This window comes from Sclerotinia sclerotiorum, genomic scaffold, assembly GCF_000146945.2.
Source record: "Sclerotinia sclerotiorum 1980 UF-70 scaffold_9 genomic scaffold, whole genome shotgun sequence".
Classification (NCBI taxonomy): domain Eukaryota; kingdom Fungi; phylum Ascomycota; class Leotiomycetes; order Helotiales; family Sclerotiniaceae; genus Sclerotinia; species Sclerotinia sclerotiorum.
The window spans coordinates 609542-626728 of record NW_001820827.1 but is presented as its reverse complement, the minus strand read 5'-3'; the positions used below and the strand labels follow the sequence as shown (position 1 = coordinate 626728).

At 40.3% G+C, this 17187-nt stretch overlaps 9 protein-coding genes across 9 annotated transcripts; 4 read left to right on the top strand and 5 right to left on the bottom strand.

The window, feature by feature from the left end:
* Positions 1-528: 528 nt before the first annotated feature.
* Positions 529-783, bottom strand: SS1G_07176 (hypothetical protein; the record flags this gene model as incomplete). The annotated part of the gene is made up of 2 exons (XM_001591680.1): positions 529-675; positions 715-783. 2 exons carry the CDS (start codon positions 781-783, stop codon positions 529-531), a joined length of 216 nt encoding a protein of 71 aa, XP_001591730.1.
* A 173-nt stretch (positions 784-956) lies between these two features.
* SS1G_07175 (hypothetical protein) lies at positions 957-1730 on the bottom strand (the record flags this gene model as incomplete). Its single annotated transcript, XM_001591679.1, has 1 exon — positions 957-1730. One exon carries the CDS (start codon positions 1728-1730, stop codon positions 957-959), a length of 774 nt encoding a protein of 257 aa, XP_001591729.1.
* A 444-nt stretch (positions 1731-2174) lies between these two features.
* Positions 2175-5018, bottom strand: SS1G_07174 (hypothetical protein; the record flags this gene model as incomplete). Its single annotated transcript, XM_001591678.1, has 1 exon — positions 2175-5018. One exon carries the CDS (start codon positions 5016-5018, stop codon positions 2175-2177), a length of 2844 nt encoding a protein of 947 aa, XP_001591728.1.
* A 1891-nt stretch (positions 5019-6909) lies between these two features.
* Positions 6910-7107, top strand: SS1G_07173 (hypothetical protein; the record flags this gene model as incomplete). The annotated part of the gene is made up of 1 exon (XM_001591677.1): positions 6910-7107. One exon carries the CDS (start codon positions 6910-6912, stop codon positions 7105-7107), a length of 198 nt encoding a protein of 65 aa, XP_001591727.1.
* A 288-nt stretch (positions 7108-7395) lies between these two features.
* Positions 7396-8397, top strand: SS1G_07172 (hypothetical protein; the record flags this gene model as incomplete). The annotated part of the gene is made up of 1 exon (XM_001591676.1): positions 7396-8397. The coding sequence occupies one exon, from the start codon at positions 7396-7398 to the stop codon at positions 8395-8397; it is 1002 nt and encodes a 333-aa protein (XP_001591726.1).
* A 377-nt stretch (positions 8398-8774) lies between these two features.
* SS1G_07171 (predicted protein) lies at positions 8775-9089 on the top strand (the record flags this gene model as incomplete). Its single annotated transcript, XM_001591675.1, has 1 exon — positions 8775-9089. The coding sequence occupies one exon, from the start codon at positions 8775-8777 to the stop codon at positions 9087-9089; it is 315 nt and encodes a 104-aa protein (XP_001591725.1).
* Positions 9090-9496: 407 nt separating this feature from the next.
* Positions 9497-10501, bottom strand: SS1G_07170 (hypothetical protein; the record flags this gene model as incomplete). The annotated part of the gene is made up of 1 exon (XM_001591674.1): positions 9497-10501. One exon carries the CDS (start codon positions 10499-10501, stop codon positions 9497-9499), a length of 1005 nt encoding a protein of 334 aa, XP_001591724.1.
* A 1302-nt stretch (positions 10502-11803) lies between these two features.
* SS1G_07169 (hypothetical protein) lies at positions 11804-14813 on the bottom strand (the record flags this gene model as incomplete). The annotated part of the gene is made up of 10 exons (XM_001591673.1): positions 11804-11821; positions 11964-12434; positions 12514-12653; positions 12738-13002; positions 13057-13107; positions 13165-13558; positions 13632-13726; positions 14111-14166; positions 14332-14406; positions 14810-14813. 10 exons carry the CDS (start codon positions 14811-14813, stop codon positions 11804-11806), a joined length of 1569 nt encoding a protein of 522 aa, XP_001591723.1.
* Positions 14814-15008: 195 nt separating this feature from the next.
* SS1G_07168 (hypothetical protein) lies at positions 15009-15917 on the top strand (the record flags this gene model as incomplete). The annotated part of the gene is made up of 1 exon (XM_001591672.1): positions 15009-15917. One exon carries the CDS (start codon positions 15009-15011, stop codon positions 15915-15917), a length of 909 nt encoding a protein of 302 aa, XP_001591722.1.
* Between the last annotated feature and the right edge of the window lie 1270 nt (positions 15918-17187).

The following is a 17187-nucleotide window of genomic DNA, read 5'->3' as shown; positions in this document are numbered from 1 at the left end:
TTAGAAGAATGAGATTCTGATCTTCAAACCATTCTGCTAATTGATCAGCGTTTCCGCTTTTCTTTGAAAAAGGATCCCACCATGGGTGGTGGGCATTGAAGTCGCCAAGGAGGATAGTTTCTTGTGTGATAGATATATCATATAAACATCTTTCAATTGTGAAACCTTTCTCTTTAGCTTGATCAGCCTCGTTGTATATATTGATAATTGAAAGGTTTTATCTCCATTTTGACAATTAAAGATTTGTATATCAGGATCTATTGGGGAATCGGGAGCTAGGTTGATTGTAGCTTGAAGAGTTTTGAAGTCCATGGGAAGGTACGAGGTCGAAAGTTAGAATCGAATCTTGGTTTTGTTTGTATGAAATTAGAGTGTATAATAGATCTTGAATTTGAGTAATCGATTCCATTTTTGATGATCCAAGGTTCTTGAATCATAATAAGATCGATATTGAGTTCTATTGCAAGCTGTAGAACGTTCTCTGTAGCTTGTGAGCTCTTATTAAGATTTATTTGAAGAATTCGAATATTAGTGTAACTCATAAGTTGGTGTTATTTGCTTTTTGTTGGATTGCTTGATAGATTTCGCAGGTTCTTGAATTTGCTGTATGCTTTCCTTGGCAGTTCGAGCATTTAGCAGCGAGATGTTGGCAGAACTTTCCTCTGATATTGCAGACTACACATAGATGTACTGATGTGATATGTTTGCCTCCACATAGTCCACAAGAGGGATCCCTTCTGCAATGTGTATCCTGATGTCCGAATCCTTTGGCATTTTTGGCATTGTGTAGTTGGTTTGGATTCGTAGAACTTTTCTACTCTTGTACTAGTGCCAGCGATATATAGTCGTTTCCGAATGGCTAGCTCTGCTTCTGATTTTGTTGCAAAAGCAATCACTATTGCTCCTTCCCGTTGATGAGCTCTTTTTGATGATGGTGTAAGCCAAAAAGGGGTTCCCTATGGCTTGAATTCTGGATTGAAGGTTTTGATTTCCTCAAGAATGAGGTCCATTCCTCTTGTTCCAGAAAATTCTTTTATAGGGATTTTATGAATAATGACCTTATGCCATTCTTGATCCTTTTGAATTCTTTCGAATTTGATGAGATTACTCCAGATTGCCTTTTTTTCTAATAGAAGTTGTGATGTGAAAGGTGCATTTGTAGTAATTATTATATTTCTATTCAGCGATAGAGTTACTCCTGCTATAACCGGGCCTTTAATTCCAGTTTTCTGGAATGCTTCGTTTATTTGGTTTCGAATTGATATAGGTGAAAAGGAGGTAATGTTCGTGATCTCTGGTTTGATCAGGATTAAGCGTCTTTGTGTGATTTCGATCTTCTTATCTATTGGGGAGGATCTAATAGTTTTTCCCTTGCCTACTAGGTTCCATTCTCCTTCTTTTGTTATTGCTGCATATGTCGATTTAGTGGTTGGTGTATTGATTGGCAAGGGAGCTTTGGTTAGGGCTTTAGCTTGAGTTTCGATTTTCCGTGTAGCGGATTCTAGATGAGTGATTTGGGAGGTGATGATATTGGAGGCGGTGGTGAGCTTTCCTTTTTCGGTATATTCTCTAAAGATCTCTAGGAGATCTAATAGCTTCGATTGCTCATCACATGATTGAGAAAGAGTTGACGCTAATACTATAAGATCTCTTGCTTTTAAGATAGCTTCCTTAGGTGTAGTTGGATTGTTTTTTATTCTGGGTTGTTTATTCTGATTGCTAAGGGGCATTGTAGGGCCACGTTTCTTATTCTGATTGAATATATAGGTAGTATTGGTTGTATCTTGAGTAATAAAGGGGTCACTAAGTAGATTGAAGTCTTCAACTCTTCTTCCAGAACTGGTTGGCTGATTGGTTGGTAGACTAGGGCTAGAGATTTCGAATTGAGGGTTTTCAGAAGGCGGGGGAGGGCTTGAGGGTGTTGGGGTACCTAGAATAACAGTAGGATACGTGTTTGGTATGATGGAGGCTTCGGGAGAAGCCTCCATCATAGCTGTATCCTTGAGTATTGATGGATTGTTGAAGTTATTCATATTGAGGATCTTATTCTGATAGTTTGAGGTGTCGCCTTTCATTTCTTCAATACGCTTTTTGTTGTTATGCGGATCGGAAAGACGTAAGTCTTGGATACATTTCTGTCGACCAAATTGACCAAATTGACCAAATTGATCAATTCAATCACAATCTTCCGGTCCACCCCCTTCTTCTCCGCCTTCTTCCTCTTCTTCATGCATTCTATTGAGATGCCATGATCTGGTGGCTATTCTCGTCGCCTCGATAAATTCGAGGGTCTTGATGATTGCTGCTTTAGTATGAAGCAGATATTTTATGGTAGGTCGGACTGTGGGGTTATCCTTATTGAGGGTTTTCCTTGCCATTTTATATAAAGGACAACTGAGCAGAAGATGATCAGGAGATTCCTTTCCCCCACATCTACAATTGTCATTAGAGGAGATACCGAATCGTTTCAAATAAGATTTGAAGTATCCGTGTCCAATTTTGAGTTGGAACAGAGCACAGATTGTGCTTCTTTTGATGTTTCCTGGAATTCTGATTTTTGAGCTGATCTTCCAGGGGTAGTTTCTTGAATATGTTGACGATGGTTGATGAAAGTTGTTAGTGTTAAGGATGGTTATCCAGTTCTCTGATTTCATTCTTTTTATATCCATTCCAATGGAGGCATAACTGGTTTCGTGAGATGAGGATGGTATTTTGGTCGCCTCTTTTGCAAGAGAATCAGCTAGCTCATTTCCTTGTACAGATGTATGTCCAGGGACCCAATTGAGAGAGATTTCGGCTCCTTTATTTTGAATAGCTTCCGCAGCTTTTATAGCTTTGATTTGACATGATTGACCAGGTAAATCGGAGGGGGTTTTCAACCGGAATAATCCTGCTTGATTATCTGAGTATATCTTGAACTTGTTTCCTGGTTGGGCTATTGAATTTGCGTATTCGATCGCTTTAGCAACTCCTAGAAGCTCCCCATTATAGACAAGCTGATTCACACCTATATTGATAGTCTCTTGATGAGAAATTCGGTTATTTGGTAAGATAACCGCTATCCCGATTCCAATCCCTATTCCCTCTAAAGTGGATGAGGCATCGGTGTATATTGTAATGGTATTTTTGCACCTATATTTGAAAGCCAGATTGTGAATCATCGCAGCTTCTTCTTTTCCTAATTTGCTGATATTGACTTTATATGGAACTTCTTTCTTCCAAGGAGGAAAGTAGAAATGATGGATTCCTTCTAAAGTGAGAGGATCGAAGTCTTTCTGAATTGAATTTTTAATCTTTTCGAGTTGAGTAGGTTTTAATTGCTTTCTTTGAGGGGTTGCAACTACATCTTGATTCTCCTTTTCTGTAACCAGTTTTGTAGCTATTAAATTGATAGGATGAGAGGGCGAGATTTTCAATAATCTGAAGGTGTATTGTTTGATTCCAGCATTTAGCCGTACTTCTGGAGGGCACAATGCAGCTTCTATTTCCATTGGTTTTATTGGTGAGGTTTTGAATACTCCTAGGATTTTTCGAAGGGCGAGGTTTTGCAAGGATTGAAGGGTTTTCTTGAATTGGTTTTGCTCTTTCCACCATAAAATTGAACCGTAGTCAGCTATACTGGTGACGCATGCCATATAGAGCTGTCTCATTGCCTTGGGATTAAGGCCTTTTTCAGAATTAGCAAGTCTAGCCATTCGGTAGAATGAGGTTTTAGCCTGGGTAGCTCGGATTGTGACATGTTGTTTGAAACTGAGGCCAGGGTCGAACCATATGCCTAGCCATCTGACTAATGTTGAGGGTTGAATTATCTCCTCGTTCGGAAGCTTGATTGAGGCTGTCTTCGTATCTTTGGATGTAGAGAAGTGTATTAGTTCCGTCTTCGCTAGATCAAATTGAATAGCATTTTCTTTGCCCAGAGCATATATCTGTTTAGTTGCTCTTTCGAGGGAGATGATGTTCTTTTTCCAGGATGTTGAAAATGTTGTTAAAGCTATATCATCTATATATGAGAGATATTTGATTGAATTTGCTGAGAATAGATCTCGAATATAAATTAAGAAGAGGATTGGCGAAATAGGGCTGCCTTGGGGGATCCCGGTATTGATCGGTTTGAAGGTTTCAATTTGGCCATCGAATGAGAGCTTGAGTAACCTTTCCTTCAAAAAAGATGAGATCCAGGCGATTAGGCTGGTTGGGAGGTTTAGGTTCTTGCAGATATCTAATAATTTGTTCATAGATACATGATCAAAGGCGCCTTTAACATCCAGGAAGAGAGTTGAGGTTTTCTTCTTGGATCTTGAATTCCTTTCGATTTCGGTAGTGAGTAAGATTGCTGTATCGATGGCTGATTTCTTTTGTCTTCCACCCATTTGAGAGTAATGAAGTAATTGCGTAGTCTCCGCTAAGTAGCTAAGCCTTTGAGCCAGAATTCTTTCACTTATTTTGCCAAGGCAATTTAGTAGGGCGATAACTCTATAAGCTTTTGGGGCCGAGTAGTCTGGTTTTGAAGGTTTCTTGAGTATCGCTCCAGTGGCTTGTTTCCAGCAAGAAGGATGGTGACCAAGGTTGATAAGATGACTGAAGAGGGTGAAAAATGCTTTTGGTATTGCTTTGTACGCTTGAATAATGATATCTTGAGTGATCCCATCGGGGCCAGGGGTCTTTCCTTTGATTTTTGCAGAGCACGCGTTTAGGAGTTCGCTCTTTGTAAGATCAGGCCATTCCCATTTCTTAGATTGTTTATAGCTTTCCCAATTGGGCGGTGGGGTGCATGGAGGAGGAGGAAATAGGGTCGATCTAAATGCAGAGCATTTTCCCTCGAAAGAATTTTCTAGTTTAGAGGGATTGGATCGAATATTCGGGATTCGTTCGGTTTGTATATCTTTTGTGTATGACATTGCCTTGAATATGGATTGGGTATCCTCTTTTTCAAGGAACTCATTCCAATGGTTTTTCTTTGCTGTTTTAATAGCTTGGAAGTAATGATTCCTGGCTGACTGATAGATTTTCTTGAACATATTGTCTTCCGGGTAAAGTTTGGCGTTCTCAAATGCATTAGAGAGTCGTTTTCGAAGGGCTTTCAGCTCTAGGGACCACCAGGGTTTAGCTCTTTTTGTGGACTTGATTCTCGGTATACTGGTTTCAGCCGAATAAGTGATTATTCGGGTGAATTCTTTTGCAGCTTTATCCAATACTTGTATGTATTGGCTCTTGTCGAGAAGGGAATCAAGCAGTGATAATATTATATTTGCAAATCTATGAGTCTTTTATAATATATCCAGTGAGACTACAAATATAAGTAAGAGTAACCGATTCTTACCATGCTTTCCCAGATACAAGATGTCAGTCTCAATATCCTTTGAGAAGGTTGCCCCCAGGCAAAAACAACCTTTCTACACCTATTATCCTGTTTGCTCCCTAAGCCTACCCGATATCTCCATTGCCAGCTGCCTTGTATCCTATTGTAGACCGATATGCGCATCCATCCTCTCGAGCCGTATAGACAGTGTCATTGTCGCTGCCATTATACGCTACGCCCCGCGGCTTGTGCACCGTTTCGCGTTACCTTGCCAGATCTCTCTTGCACAACAAGGCCGATTGTATCTTGCAAGCTTTGCTGTGTCTTAACCCCTAGCCAGGCAACTAAAAATACAACGTTTCTAGCTCACTAACCAAAGCACAGCCTGCAAAGTCTATTTCCCCAATGTATAGTTTGTAATCGATAATGCGGAGGGTTGAGAATGTATCGGATATGTGTCTCATAAGGTGGCTTCTGCCAGAGCTCATCCGCTGCCGTGATGTCTGCCGAATGCTTCGCAGAAGAGTGAAACTTGCTAAAAGCATCCCCCTCGTTCGAGAGTTCCTCTGCCGCCATGATACCGCTCTTGTACATTCGTAGAGCAAAGTGCCAAAAGCGTCCCTCCATCCCTAATCCACCCATACCTCCGTTGGCCTCAATAAGACTCTATCACAACCTTTATACATTCTCGATTACTCCCCTTAACCACCTGTAAACTTCCAATCCGGTATACCCGCAGATTTTACGCATTGTTGGGTCGTGAAAATTCTGCACGCTAGCGCCCCAGAGGTGCCCTGTCAATCACCGGCACAACGCTTTCCTTCTCAGGCTCTGCTCCCACACAGATTCGTAAAGGCAGTCCGCTTTGAAATGCTCCTTAAAGCAATTCTCAGGCTCTGTATCCCACTGCAGATTCGTAAAGGTGGTTCCGCTTCGAAATCCGTCGTTGTTTCGTTGATTGTCGGGTAGTTTTCATCTCCGTTCGACTGATAGTCCTCTGTTCCGGGCCAAATTCACGATACCTTCACTCCCAGTACCGCTCCTTTTTAAAGCACGACCTTTGCCCAGCTTCAGCCTGATTCAATCTTGGCTCTGTAAGAAAAATTACAGGTTCGTAGGATGCACCACGTACAGGTGTTGAATCATCGCATCCCGGAATGCCTGCCTATTGATACTTAGCAAACATCGACTAGATAACAACACTGAGCTCAATCATCCCAAAATCTCTTAGCTCTTAGGTATTGTATCCTGCATCCTGTATCATGTCTCAGTACAGTTATTCCCTACACTCACTGGATTCTGACAGTATTCGCTTGCTCGGCCTAATGCCAAACAAAGACCAGACCGCCCCAATACAATGCCGACTTTATAACTATCCTCTTCAAGAATTGGATAAGGGGATTCATCTATACGAAGCATTATCCTATGTATGGGGTAGCTCGGATAAGCCCAAGTTTGTCTTTATAAACGAGCATTCTCTACCAATCACAGCGAACCTTCATACAGCATTGTTGCATCTTCGAGATCGCACTTTTGAAAGAATCATATGGGTGGATTCTATTTGTATGAATCAAGAAGATAACACAGAAAAGAGTCGCCAGATTCAGTTAATGGCGAAGATTTTTGGTCAAGCAAATCGCGTAATCGTTTATCTCGGAGAGGCGGCAGATGATAGCGATCAAGCGCTCGAAGGTATACGTGTTGCTGCAGAAGGTGAATCTCCGAATGTAATAGTCAATGAAATGGATCAGAGACCAATTCTTGAACTGCTCAAACGACCATGGTTCCAGCGTATTTGGGCAAGTTAATTTACCATCGACGACACCCAAAGAAATTACTAACAATATTCGATGCAGGTACTTCAGGAGGTTGGCTTGGCTCGACAAATCCTCATAATGTGTGGTTCTGCAATGGTAGACGGGTATGTCTTTTCCTTAGGCTTCAGCAGGCTTTTCTATGAAGATGATTCAGACTTGCCAAATCTGATCCGTCCAGTGATCTACCTAATAAGAGGAGCAACCTTCCGGCCGAAACATTCAATTAGTCCATCAGGTGCACTTTCTATAGGGGAGCTAATAGATATGTACCATAACCATATGGCTACTAAACGCCATGATAAGGTATATGCCTTGCTTAGCATGAGTTCTGATAATCTCAACCCAACTGGCTTGTCGCCTGACTATACGGTTCCATGGGCGATACTCCTGAAGCGACTTGTTAAATCAGTACTCTTCAAAGAGGTATCTGTAGAGACTTGGGAGGACAAGGAGATAGCAGTAATTGAGAGCAAGGGTTATGTCCTTGGTCATGTATCCTCAATAGATATAGATGTTGCTAGTGCTCGGTACGACAGACAGCACATAAATATCGTTTTCAACAATCAGCCAGGATCTTTGCAGTACGAAAAAGAGTACGGCACTCGATGGGCTCTCCAGGCTTCAGCAAAGTCTATCCGACAAGGTGACCTCGTTTGCCTTCTACACGGGGCTTCAAAGCCAGCTATCATTAGAACATGCAAGGACCATTTTGCTATTATCGTCATTGCAATTACTTTACAACAACACGTACCAAGAGAAAGCGGATATGTTGAGTCTCTACAACCCTTGCCTTCGATGCAGAAATTCCCACGTGACTTTCTACTTATCTGGAACTGGGGAAAGAGCTTGGAGAACTTGCAAGGTCAAGTAGGATATGAAGATACAATGGAGATAAATACTTTGGTACCAGAATATCTAAAGACGGATACAAACAAAGCTGTTAGATCAATTAATATAGCACTAACTTTGGGAGATACAAAAAACTACAAAAACGCTGAAAATATAATCCAAAAAGGGATAAAGAACTATGAGGGAGTGTTGGGAAGAGGGAATCTATATATCCTAGCATTAAAAGAAAGCCTTACATGGATATACAAGAATCAAGAGCAATGGAGGGAAGCAGAGAATCTCTTTTTACAAGTAATACAAATAAGAAAAGATCTGCTGGGGAACTACCATCAAGATACGTTGAGCAGTATGGCAAATTTATCGTTAATATATATGGAAGAACTTCACTCGGGGGTAGGAATGAGAGATATTATGATAGGACTAGCGAATTGAATCGAAAACGATATTCAAATAAGTGAAGAGGATGTAATACAGGTTGGAAGGTCATTTACTCAGAAAATGATGAAACTTTTGTTGGACCAAAAAATGGAAAATGTTTTGTTTACAGAAGAAGTGGTGAAGGCAGCGGCGGAGAATAAAGGTAGTGGAAAGGAGGTAATGATGCTCTTGCTTGAGAAACGAGGGGCAGATGTGGTAATCACGGAAGAGGTGGTGAAGGCAGCGGCGGGGAATTGGAATAGTGGAAGGGAGATTATGATGCTCTTGCTTGAGAAACGAGGGGCAGAGGTAGTAATTACGGAGAGGTGATCAAAGCCGCCGCTACAAGTGGGCAAGAACAAGTTCTACATATCATCGACACACATCTCAAGATGCTACCATGTCAGGAAAAGTGGTTCACGATTGCTCAATTCTACAACGCAGCCAAACTTAGGCAAAAAAATAAAATTCAAAGATTGTTAAAAAGAGGGGTCGAGTCGGATCTTTCAAACCCTAGAAAGGTGACACCTCTCTGGATCGCTGCCACGAATGGTCATATCGAGGTAGTCCGATTACTTCTTGAGACTAAATCCGTCAATGTCAATGCCACTAGTGTTTCCGGACGATCACCTATCTTCTATCCAGCCGCAAATAGGCATGAAGAGATTGTGTTGGGTTTCTTGAGACCAGAAAGAGCATCAGATTGAATTGATTGATTCTCTAGCTAAGCAGTTAAGCTGCGAGTATATATTCAAAAAATGAAGGAATAAGGTTAGGTATTCAACCTTCGGAATTAAAGTGCTTTGAAATCAAAATATTGAAAGCAAACAAACAGTATACCAAAAAGGAAAGAATGAATTAAAAGTTGAGTTTTGTTTGCTCCTTATATGCATCATGCAATATATATGCATATGCTGCCAAGATCCCAGGAGGTCAACACTAGAACATACTGGGATCAAGGTGGCAAATAGAAAGTCTATATAATCATAGACTTCCCCCAACCTCTCTGTTAAAGAGAGAAAAAAAAAAGAAAGGATATTATATTCAAGACATAAATAAGTTAGTGATTAATAGATATATTGAAACTGATTTTTACTTAGATAATATGAAATTTTCACTCAAATTTCAGAAAGAAAATGCCACCGGTGGAAAATGCCATGACTATAACTCCGTTACAAAAATATGTACTAGTTGGCCGATAGTCTGGAGGTAGCCAAAAAATATTTCGCACTTCTTCATCTGATCTTTCAGCTATCCAATGGTTTGACTCAAAGTACCGTTCAAAAGCTGAGGATGCCTCCCAACCCGAATGACCCTCGAGCGTTTGAAGCGATTCGCCCGTGATCGCATCCCAAAGCCGGATTGTTTTATCTTCAGAGCCCGAAGCTACTTTTGTACCATCTGGTGAGAAGGCAACTGAGTTAACCCAACCCGAATGACCCTCGAGCGTTTGAAGCGATTCGCCCGTGATCGCATCCCAAAGCCGGATTGTTTTATCGTCAGAGCCCGAAGCTACTTTTGTACCATCTGGTGAGAAGGCAACTGAGCTAACCCTATTCGAATGACCCTCGAGCGTTTGAAGCGATTCGCCCGTGATCGCATCCCAAAGCCGGATTGTTTTATCGAGAGAGCCCGAAGCTACTTTTGTACCATCTGGTGAGAAGGCAACTGAGCTAACCCTATTCGAATGACCCTCGAGCGTTTGAAGCGATTCGCCCGTGATCGCATCCCAAAGCCGGATTGTTTTATCGAGAGAGCCCGAAGCTACTTTTGTACCATCCGGTGAGAAGGCAACTGAGAAAACCCAATCCGAATGACCCTCGAGCGTTTGAAGCGATTCGCCCGTCGCTGCATCCCAAAGCCGGATTGTTTTATCGTGAGAGCCCGAAGCTACTTTTGTACCATCTGGTGAGAAGGCAACTGAAGTAACCGAACCCAAATGACCCTCGAGCGTTTGAAGCGATTCGCCCGTCGCTGCATCCCAAAGCCGGATTGTTTGATCGTAAGAGCCCGAAGCTACTTTTGTACCATCTGGTGAGAAGGCAACTGACCTAACCGAATCCGAATGACCCTCGAGCGTTTGGAGGGCGGCACTCCAATTTGATCGTGTCCTTGACATTTTATAAATCCAACTCGGGATACATTTTTGAAATGTTTTTCGAATAATACTATTCTCTGGAGCAAAGAAAAGGGCTGAACAATATATTTGAAGAGGCGCCTGTTTAATACCTACTCCGACTGTGTAGCAAGAATCGTTTAGCATCATATATAAAGGTATAAAGTTCAGAATCTTTAATCTTCTTTATTATATATTAGCTGAATTCCCAAAAGAAAAAAATAAATAGTGAGGATTAACATACGGAAACATATGATTCTAAAGAACTTATTGCGTTGATGCCCTCTGAAGTTTTCTCCATCAAGCTCATAACCTCCAGCCAATGTAGCAAATGATTTTTCAGGAATTCATAAATATTGCCGTTATCTTGAATGTGTTCTCTGTTTTGTTCAGGATCTCCATCTCTTAAATGGTTAATCCAGTAAATACAGGAATACCGTATAGAAGCTAATGTATCGGGATAGGGCTGTTTGACTTTATCAATAGGAAAGCCGGGATAACCCAAACCGTATATATTGTGTTTTAGAGTTTTTCTCATAACTGTTATCGAATTTAGAAGTGCTTTGTTATGAACTTTCCCAATTCCATCAGGAAATATTGTTTTAATAGCCTCTTTAGAAAGGAAATCCTTTGCTGATTGGTGAACAAAGAATACATTCCTATTACGAACAACCAGAAAGGAACCACAAAGTTGTATCATCTCTTCTAGCGGAATCTCATTATTCATCTCCATCAGGGACATTAGTTCGTCAAGCGTAAGAGGCCGATATGCTATTACTACAATAGCCAGGATCTGAAGGCATATCCGAGCCGCCTCGATATCTTCCATATCTACTATCTGTTCCATCATACGATTATATAAAGGATCAAGTTCGGAAGGGTAATCTTGTAGCTTTGAATTCGTGAATAATCGAGCTTTTTCAAGATTTTGACAAACTAAAGCCACCCAAAGAAAAGTTCCATTTGCATGTTCTAGGAGATAACATTCGATAGTATCCTTTGTCTCCGTTGTGTATTTTTTTGTTCTCGCAAGATATTTCACCTTCTCTCGGATATACCACCTGACAGCAGCAGATACTGATTCAGCATTCAACTCGAGACTGAGCCGGGTTCCCTGCTCGGCCTGTTGTAACTGCTCTTCGATTTCGGGCCAGTTCCGACTAGAGACAAGCCATTTAACACCAGAAGAAATGGATAAGCCCGAAACAATTAGGCGAAGTAATTGTGGCAGGTCTTTTTGGCATTCGTCAAGTGCATCAATAATCAAGATCGTCGGCTTCAAATTCTTATCATGCAAGATATCCTTCAAAATCTCAGAGAGTGCTATAAAGTTATTAGCATCTTTGAACAACTGTTCCCCTGCCTTCTCATATCTCTTTTGTAAATGCGAGAGAAGGGCAGGCTGCCGATCTAGAAGCATATAGATAAGACCACGTAGAACAGCTACAGCACTATTAATGCGTACGTCAGTGCCTTGACAAAAGAAATAGGCTAAGGCAGTCTCATCCGATCTCTGCAGCTCATTTATTATACCACAGAGCAACATGGTCTTGCCCTTGCCAGGATCTCCTTTGATCCAAAGTAGGCGATTATCTTGGTTGCAGCGCCATTGTTGAAAATCACTATTCTCCAAAATCCAATTATATACATTATCGAGTAGTCCTCCTTTAGTCTCCTCGATACGTCTCTTGTCTAATTGTGGATCGGTGGTTCGTAGGTCAATTAGGCAGCGGTTTTGCAAGGTGTGAGTATTGATATTAATAGACCCTCCTTTAGTATTAAAGTTTGGTGCATTGAATTGTAACCCGCCCGCATTTGTAAAATTGCCTTGCAGGTCATTCTGTATACCGGGTAGATCTCGAATTTCGTGTTCGCGGAGTTGTGAATTGAATGTGGTGGTATTCTCGATGGAATGTTCATCACGGAGGGATATATTCTAATATTTTATGAAATTAGTATTCGTATGTTAGAGAGGGTGTAGACCTTGCCTTATTCAAACTCAGATTGTGAATAACTTGTCGGAGGACGCCCAGAATAGCACGATATTGTGACTCTGCTCTATTACTACATCTTGCCATTTCCATGTGGTTTGCATCGATACTCTCAACCGTTTCAAGGGTTTGTGGTAAATCGAGTTTTGAAGAGAAATCGTTAACTATCTGTTGTATGATTGCGTTAATATAAATGCAAAAATATAAGATTATTTGATCATTTACTTTACCATATAACCTCTTTATACCCGATGTTGCCTGTGCTTCTTGAAATGAATGAATCTTGATCCCATACTCGCATACAATCGTTTTAAACCCTTTATGAATATTATCGAGGAGCTCGCTATTCACCTCTAATGGTTCCAGAATCTCCCTATCCGAGTCTCGTAGGGCTAGTCGAGCAAGGTTTGATGCGATTTCGCCCCATCCAGCATATGTGCTCCCTCGATGTGGTGTCCCAAGAAAGATGACTGATTTGGTACGCCTGTGAACTGGTTGAGAGCTGTGTATCGCCTTAGTTCAGAAATTAATATTTATTACCGATCATTAATTTCAAAGCGAACTCACATCCTTTACGATAATACCACCTAAACTATGTGCTACAAACACAAAGGAATCCTGAAATCATTGTTAATACCTTTTCACATCTTATAAAGCAATTATAGTATAATCTACCTCATTTTCGATCTCTCCCTTAATCTTCTCTACAAGATCTCTGCTATGTTGTAACACGCTATTCTGATTGTTGGCCTGGAACAAGCCATCAATCATATCTGCATTGTATCCATATGTCCATACTCTAGCTTCATGTATATCCTCAACAAGATAATCTTGAAGCCAGAATACTTTGCGTATATCAGATAAACTTTGGCTGGTAGTAGATGACCCGGAAGGCTTATAAGACTTAGACCTGAAGAGAGATTTGAAAGAATCGAAAGATTTGAGAGATTTGCGAGATTTTGATTTGTTCGACGCTGCAGAAGCCGAGTTTATATCTGTATTAGACACTTTTCGGCCGGACTCCCATGTATACCTTGGATGTCCCCTTAAACCATGTATGAAAATGATACTATAAGAGTTAATATGTTGCACAATTGTATTGCAGAAATAGAAAATAGAAGGTAGCTTGAGTGGGTACTTACTTGATCTTAGCATTGTTGTTGTCCGATAGCTGAGTAAAGCCAATACGGTGCACGTCCATTATCCTGATGTTCGAGCTGTGTAGATATGATATGTACTGTGTAGATATTAGTTGGAGTCGTTCAATGAAGCTTTGAGGCTCCCCACTTGGTATTATGTTAGCTTGGTATCAACGCATGGACCATAATTCAGCCACTTCCAATAAGCCTCAGTAGGCAAGTCTAAAGTTCATACCTACAGCCTTATGAAGCATTCAACCATAACCTCTATCGTAAAATCGAGTATTTTCGACATTTGAGGTTTGATCAAAGCCTTCATCTGAAGTTAGTGACAAGTAAATTCATAGTTTGCTAACCAAAATACCTTTTCAATCACAAGACCATCAAAACAATGCCTAATAAACACTAATGGTCGTAAAGAACAATTCTAGTAATCATTAGCCTATAATATAAGTCACATACGTTACATTACCGTTCTTTACCTTTCGTTGTCGCAAAACCTTTCGTCTCAAATCATCCACAACATGGTCAAGACGAACTTTGATAGCATTATCGCTATATCAGTTACTATCATAATTGAAGGCCATTATTCGGGCATTAGTGATATTTGCTGGAAGCATTATTGGATCGCTTAACCAATTAACACAGTCCTCGGATTTATTCGTTGGGATAGAAAAGTATGCAATACTAGATTCAGTATTACGATCGATATGTTCTTGTGCTTTCCGTACTTTGGTCCAGGTCGTCATTGGTATGGCCCTAAGTCTATGAACAGTTACTATACTTTATAAGAGTCAGTATTCGAAAATAGTATTATCCGAAGATAAAGTGAAACAAATAAGAGTATATACTCAACAAGAGGGCTTTCGCAATCGACAAGTACATGGATTCCCAAATCTTGCGGATCAATCTGCCTTGGCATCTTCAAAGTTTCCATCTTAGCTTTGCCTTCTACGTTTCGCCTTGGGTTTTTTGGTGTATAACTATATAAGACAAACAACAATTGATTGAGCAATCACGAAAAGATTGGCATACCTCAAGAGAAGTATCGATTATTATGCCCTCAAAAATTTCTCGAGGATAGATTTCCAACAAGAAATAAGAAGGCTATGTTGAGGCTGTATGCTATATGTTGTTTATATTCAATTGATACGATTGGAGTATTAGTTATGCAAGCTGACACATTTTGGGCAGGCAATAATGCCGAGGCAGATACGGTGCTACGATGTATATATGTACTCGGTGTATATACGAAACCCATTTTCAATGTGAATTTGGTATATTCAACTTAATTATTACCCCCTCAAGCACTCCTGGCACATTCTTCTACATTGTGAATATTACACTGAGCTTAAATGCAACAATAAAATAACCAACAATATGAGTATCAGTTCAACATCGCTAAAATACCCATTCGAGAAAGAGCACGAATTGTATAATGGACTACATAATCCAAATGAAGCTCAGCGACTACCTGACTATCCTCAAATTTTGCTTCAAGATACAATGGAACTAGCAACCTTTATATTTAAAGATCTTCGTATACCAATATTAGAGAAAATCTCCCCTTGTCTATGGTGGATGTCTATACAATCAAGCGCACATATTGGACCTCTCCATTATCAAGGTGTTAAATTACACGATATTATCATTTCGGAGAATCCTAAGCTTCATCTGATTTGGTATTATGACAAGATCTTCATCAAACCTGTACCAAAATATTTATTATCTTTCGATTTCTGGCATACCTATCTCATATCATCAACTTCGCCCTTGGGCTCAAAGAGAGAGATTATTAAACGCTCAGCACTCGGCTTTCTTCGTACTTGTCGATATCTCGTACAGTATGAATCCGATTTCAATATTGCCATAGGAAGGAGGCTTTTACCGGAAGCAACGACATGGGAATCCTTCTCCAGACTTGTTTCAAATCTCCGCAGAATCGATGATGGCGATGCTATGGGACGTTATGCATTTGGGGAGATGCGCCTTTCAAGATTGAATTTTTATATCAAGATTATTCTTGGGAAAAGCACTTTTTATAAAGTCTATGGCCAATATGGTGCTTATTTTGGACGTTTCTATAGTCCTTTTTTGTTTATTCTTGGAATAGTATCAATTATCTTGAATGCTTTGCAGTTGGAACTGGCTGTAGAATCTCTTGATAGTATTCCATGGCAAAGCGTTCGGGATATAAGCCGATTCACTAGTGTTTTAGTAGCAGCTATACTTTGTGGGATTGCATTCGTGTTATTTTTACTACTTGTATTCCGAATCGCAGCGGAGTGATTTTATGCTTGTCGTGATCGGAGACGGCAAAGGCGAAAACTTGATCATATTCTTTAAACATTTTCAATGCCGACCAAGGGGAGATGGTAGAGACAAGAGGAAGGTTATCACCTTGATCCAGGCCACAAATCTATACGTTTTGGGGTTATATATGCAGCTTTAGTCTTCTTAAAAAGAATATAACCTCAAATTGGTTTTCATGTGACCACTTTGCTTCCGTCAAACCAGTTAAAAAAGGCACGAAAATAATTAAACTCATAGTGCCGGTCATGTCGTTCAATCGGCTTCTATAATAAACTCCATCGAAATCACAATCAAGAAATCATCCCTTGGGAAAACATTACCAGAAAGGATATCAAGCAACGATTATTTGATGCATACTTGGGTTTCAGATTCCAATCGTGTGATTTTCTCTATCATACTGTATTTACAACATAAATACAATGATGCCTGAAGAGGCAGAGGCGCCAGATCGCGACGTTTTTGCCCGTCTGCGGTTTTTTGACGGTCACATTACTTGATTATGCCCTTTACAATACTACAAATAGCTGGGAATAAGGGACATCATCATCATTACGACAATCACCACAAAATCATCTCTTTAGAGAAGTTCTTTAGGACATCGGGTGTGATTTATCAAATTTCGATGTTTGTGCAGGAGTTTGTGTGTCGAAAGGCTTCGGTCCAAGGTTTATCATACAAGAAATGCCCCTTTTTTTCAACTCGTTTCAAACAATCAAGAATAATTCCTTCTACCACTTGTCCCACTTGTTGGACGATGCCTGGCCCAGAATGGCCTACAGTCTCATATAATTCGATCGCCGTGAACATTCTTCGCTTTGGAACTATGCTAATGTGTGTTACGAAAGTCGAGTGTATTATAACAAAAGATTGAAGCACAATCGTTAAGTTGATCCATGGTTTGTCTTTCTTGATATATGAGGTTGGGAATTCCGAATTCCAATATACTTCTTTCTAATTGAAATGGATGGGAGACAAGATATTGGTCATTGTTAGTATCACTTCGGTGATACTAATCGATTACTACTAATATGGTATTTTGTATAATATTTTATTCTGTCAATCTATTATGCTATGAAAGAAGGGGCTATTTATATAAAAGAGAAGTGTAGAGTTCAGTAATAGTACAGTTCTATATGAGGTTAACGGTATCCACCAATAAGCTGAAAGCCTGTGCGCAAGCGATCAGATTTCTTCAATTTAGTATGGCATTATGGTGACCTTATGATCGAAAGTGCACACCACTTCA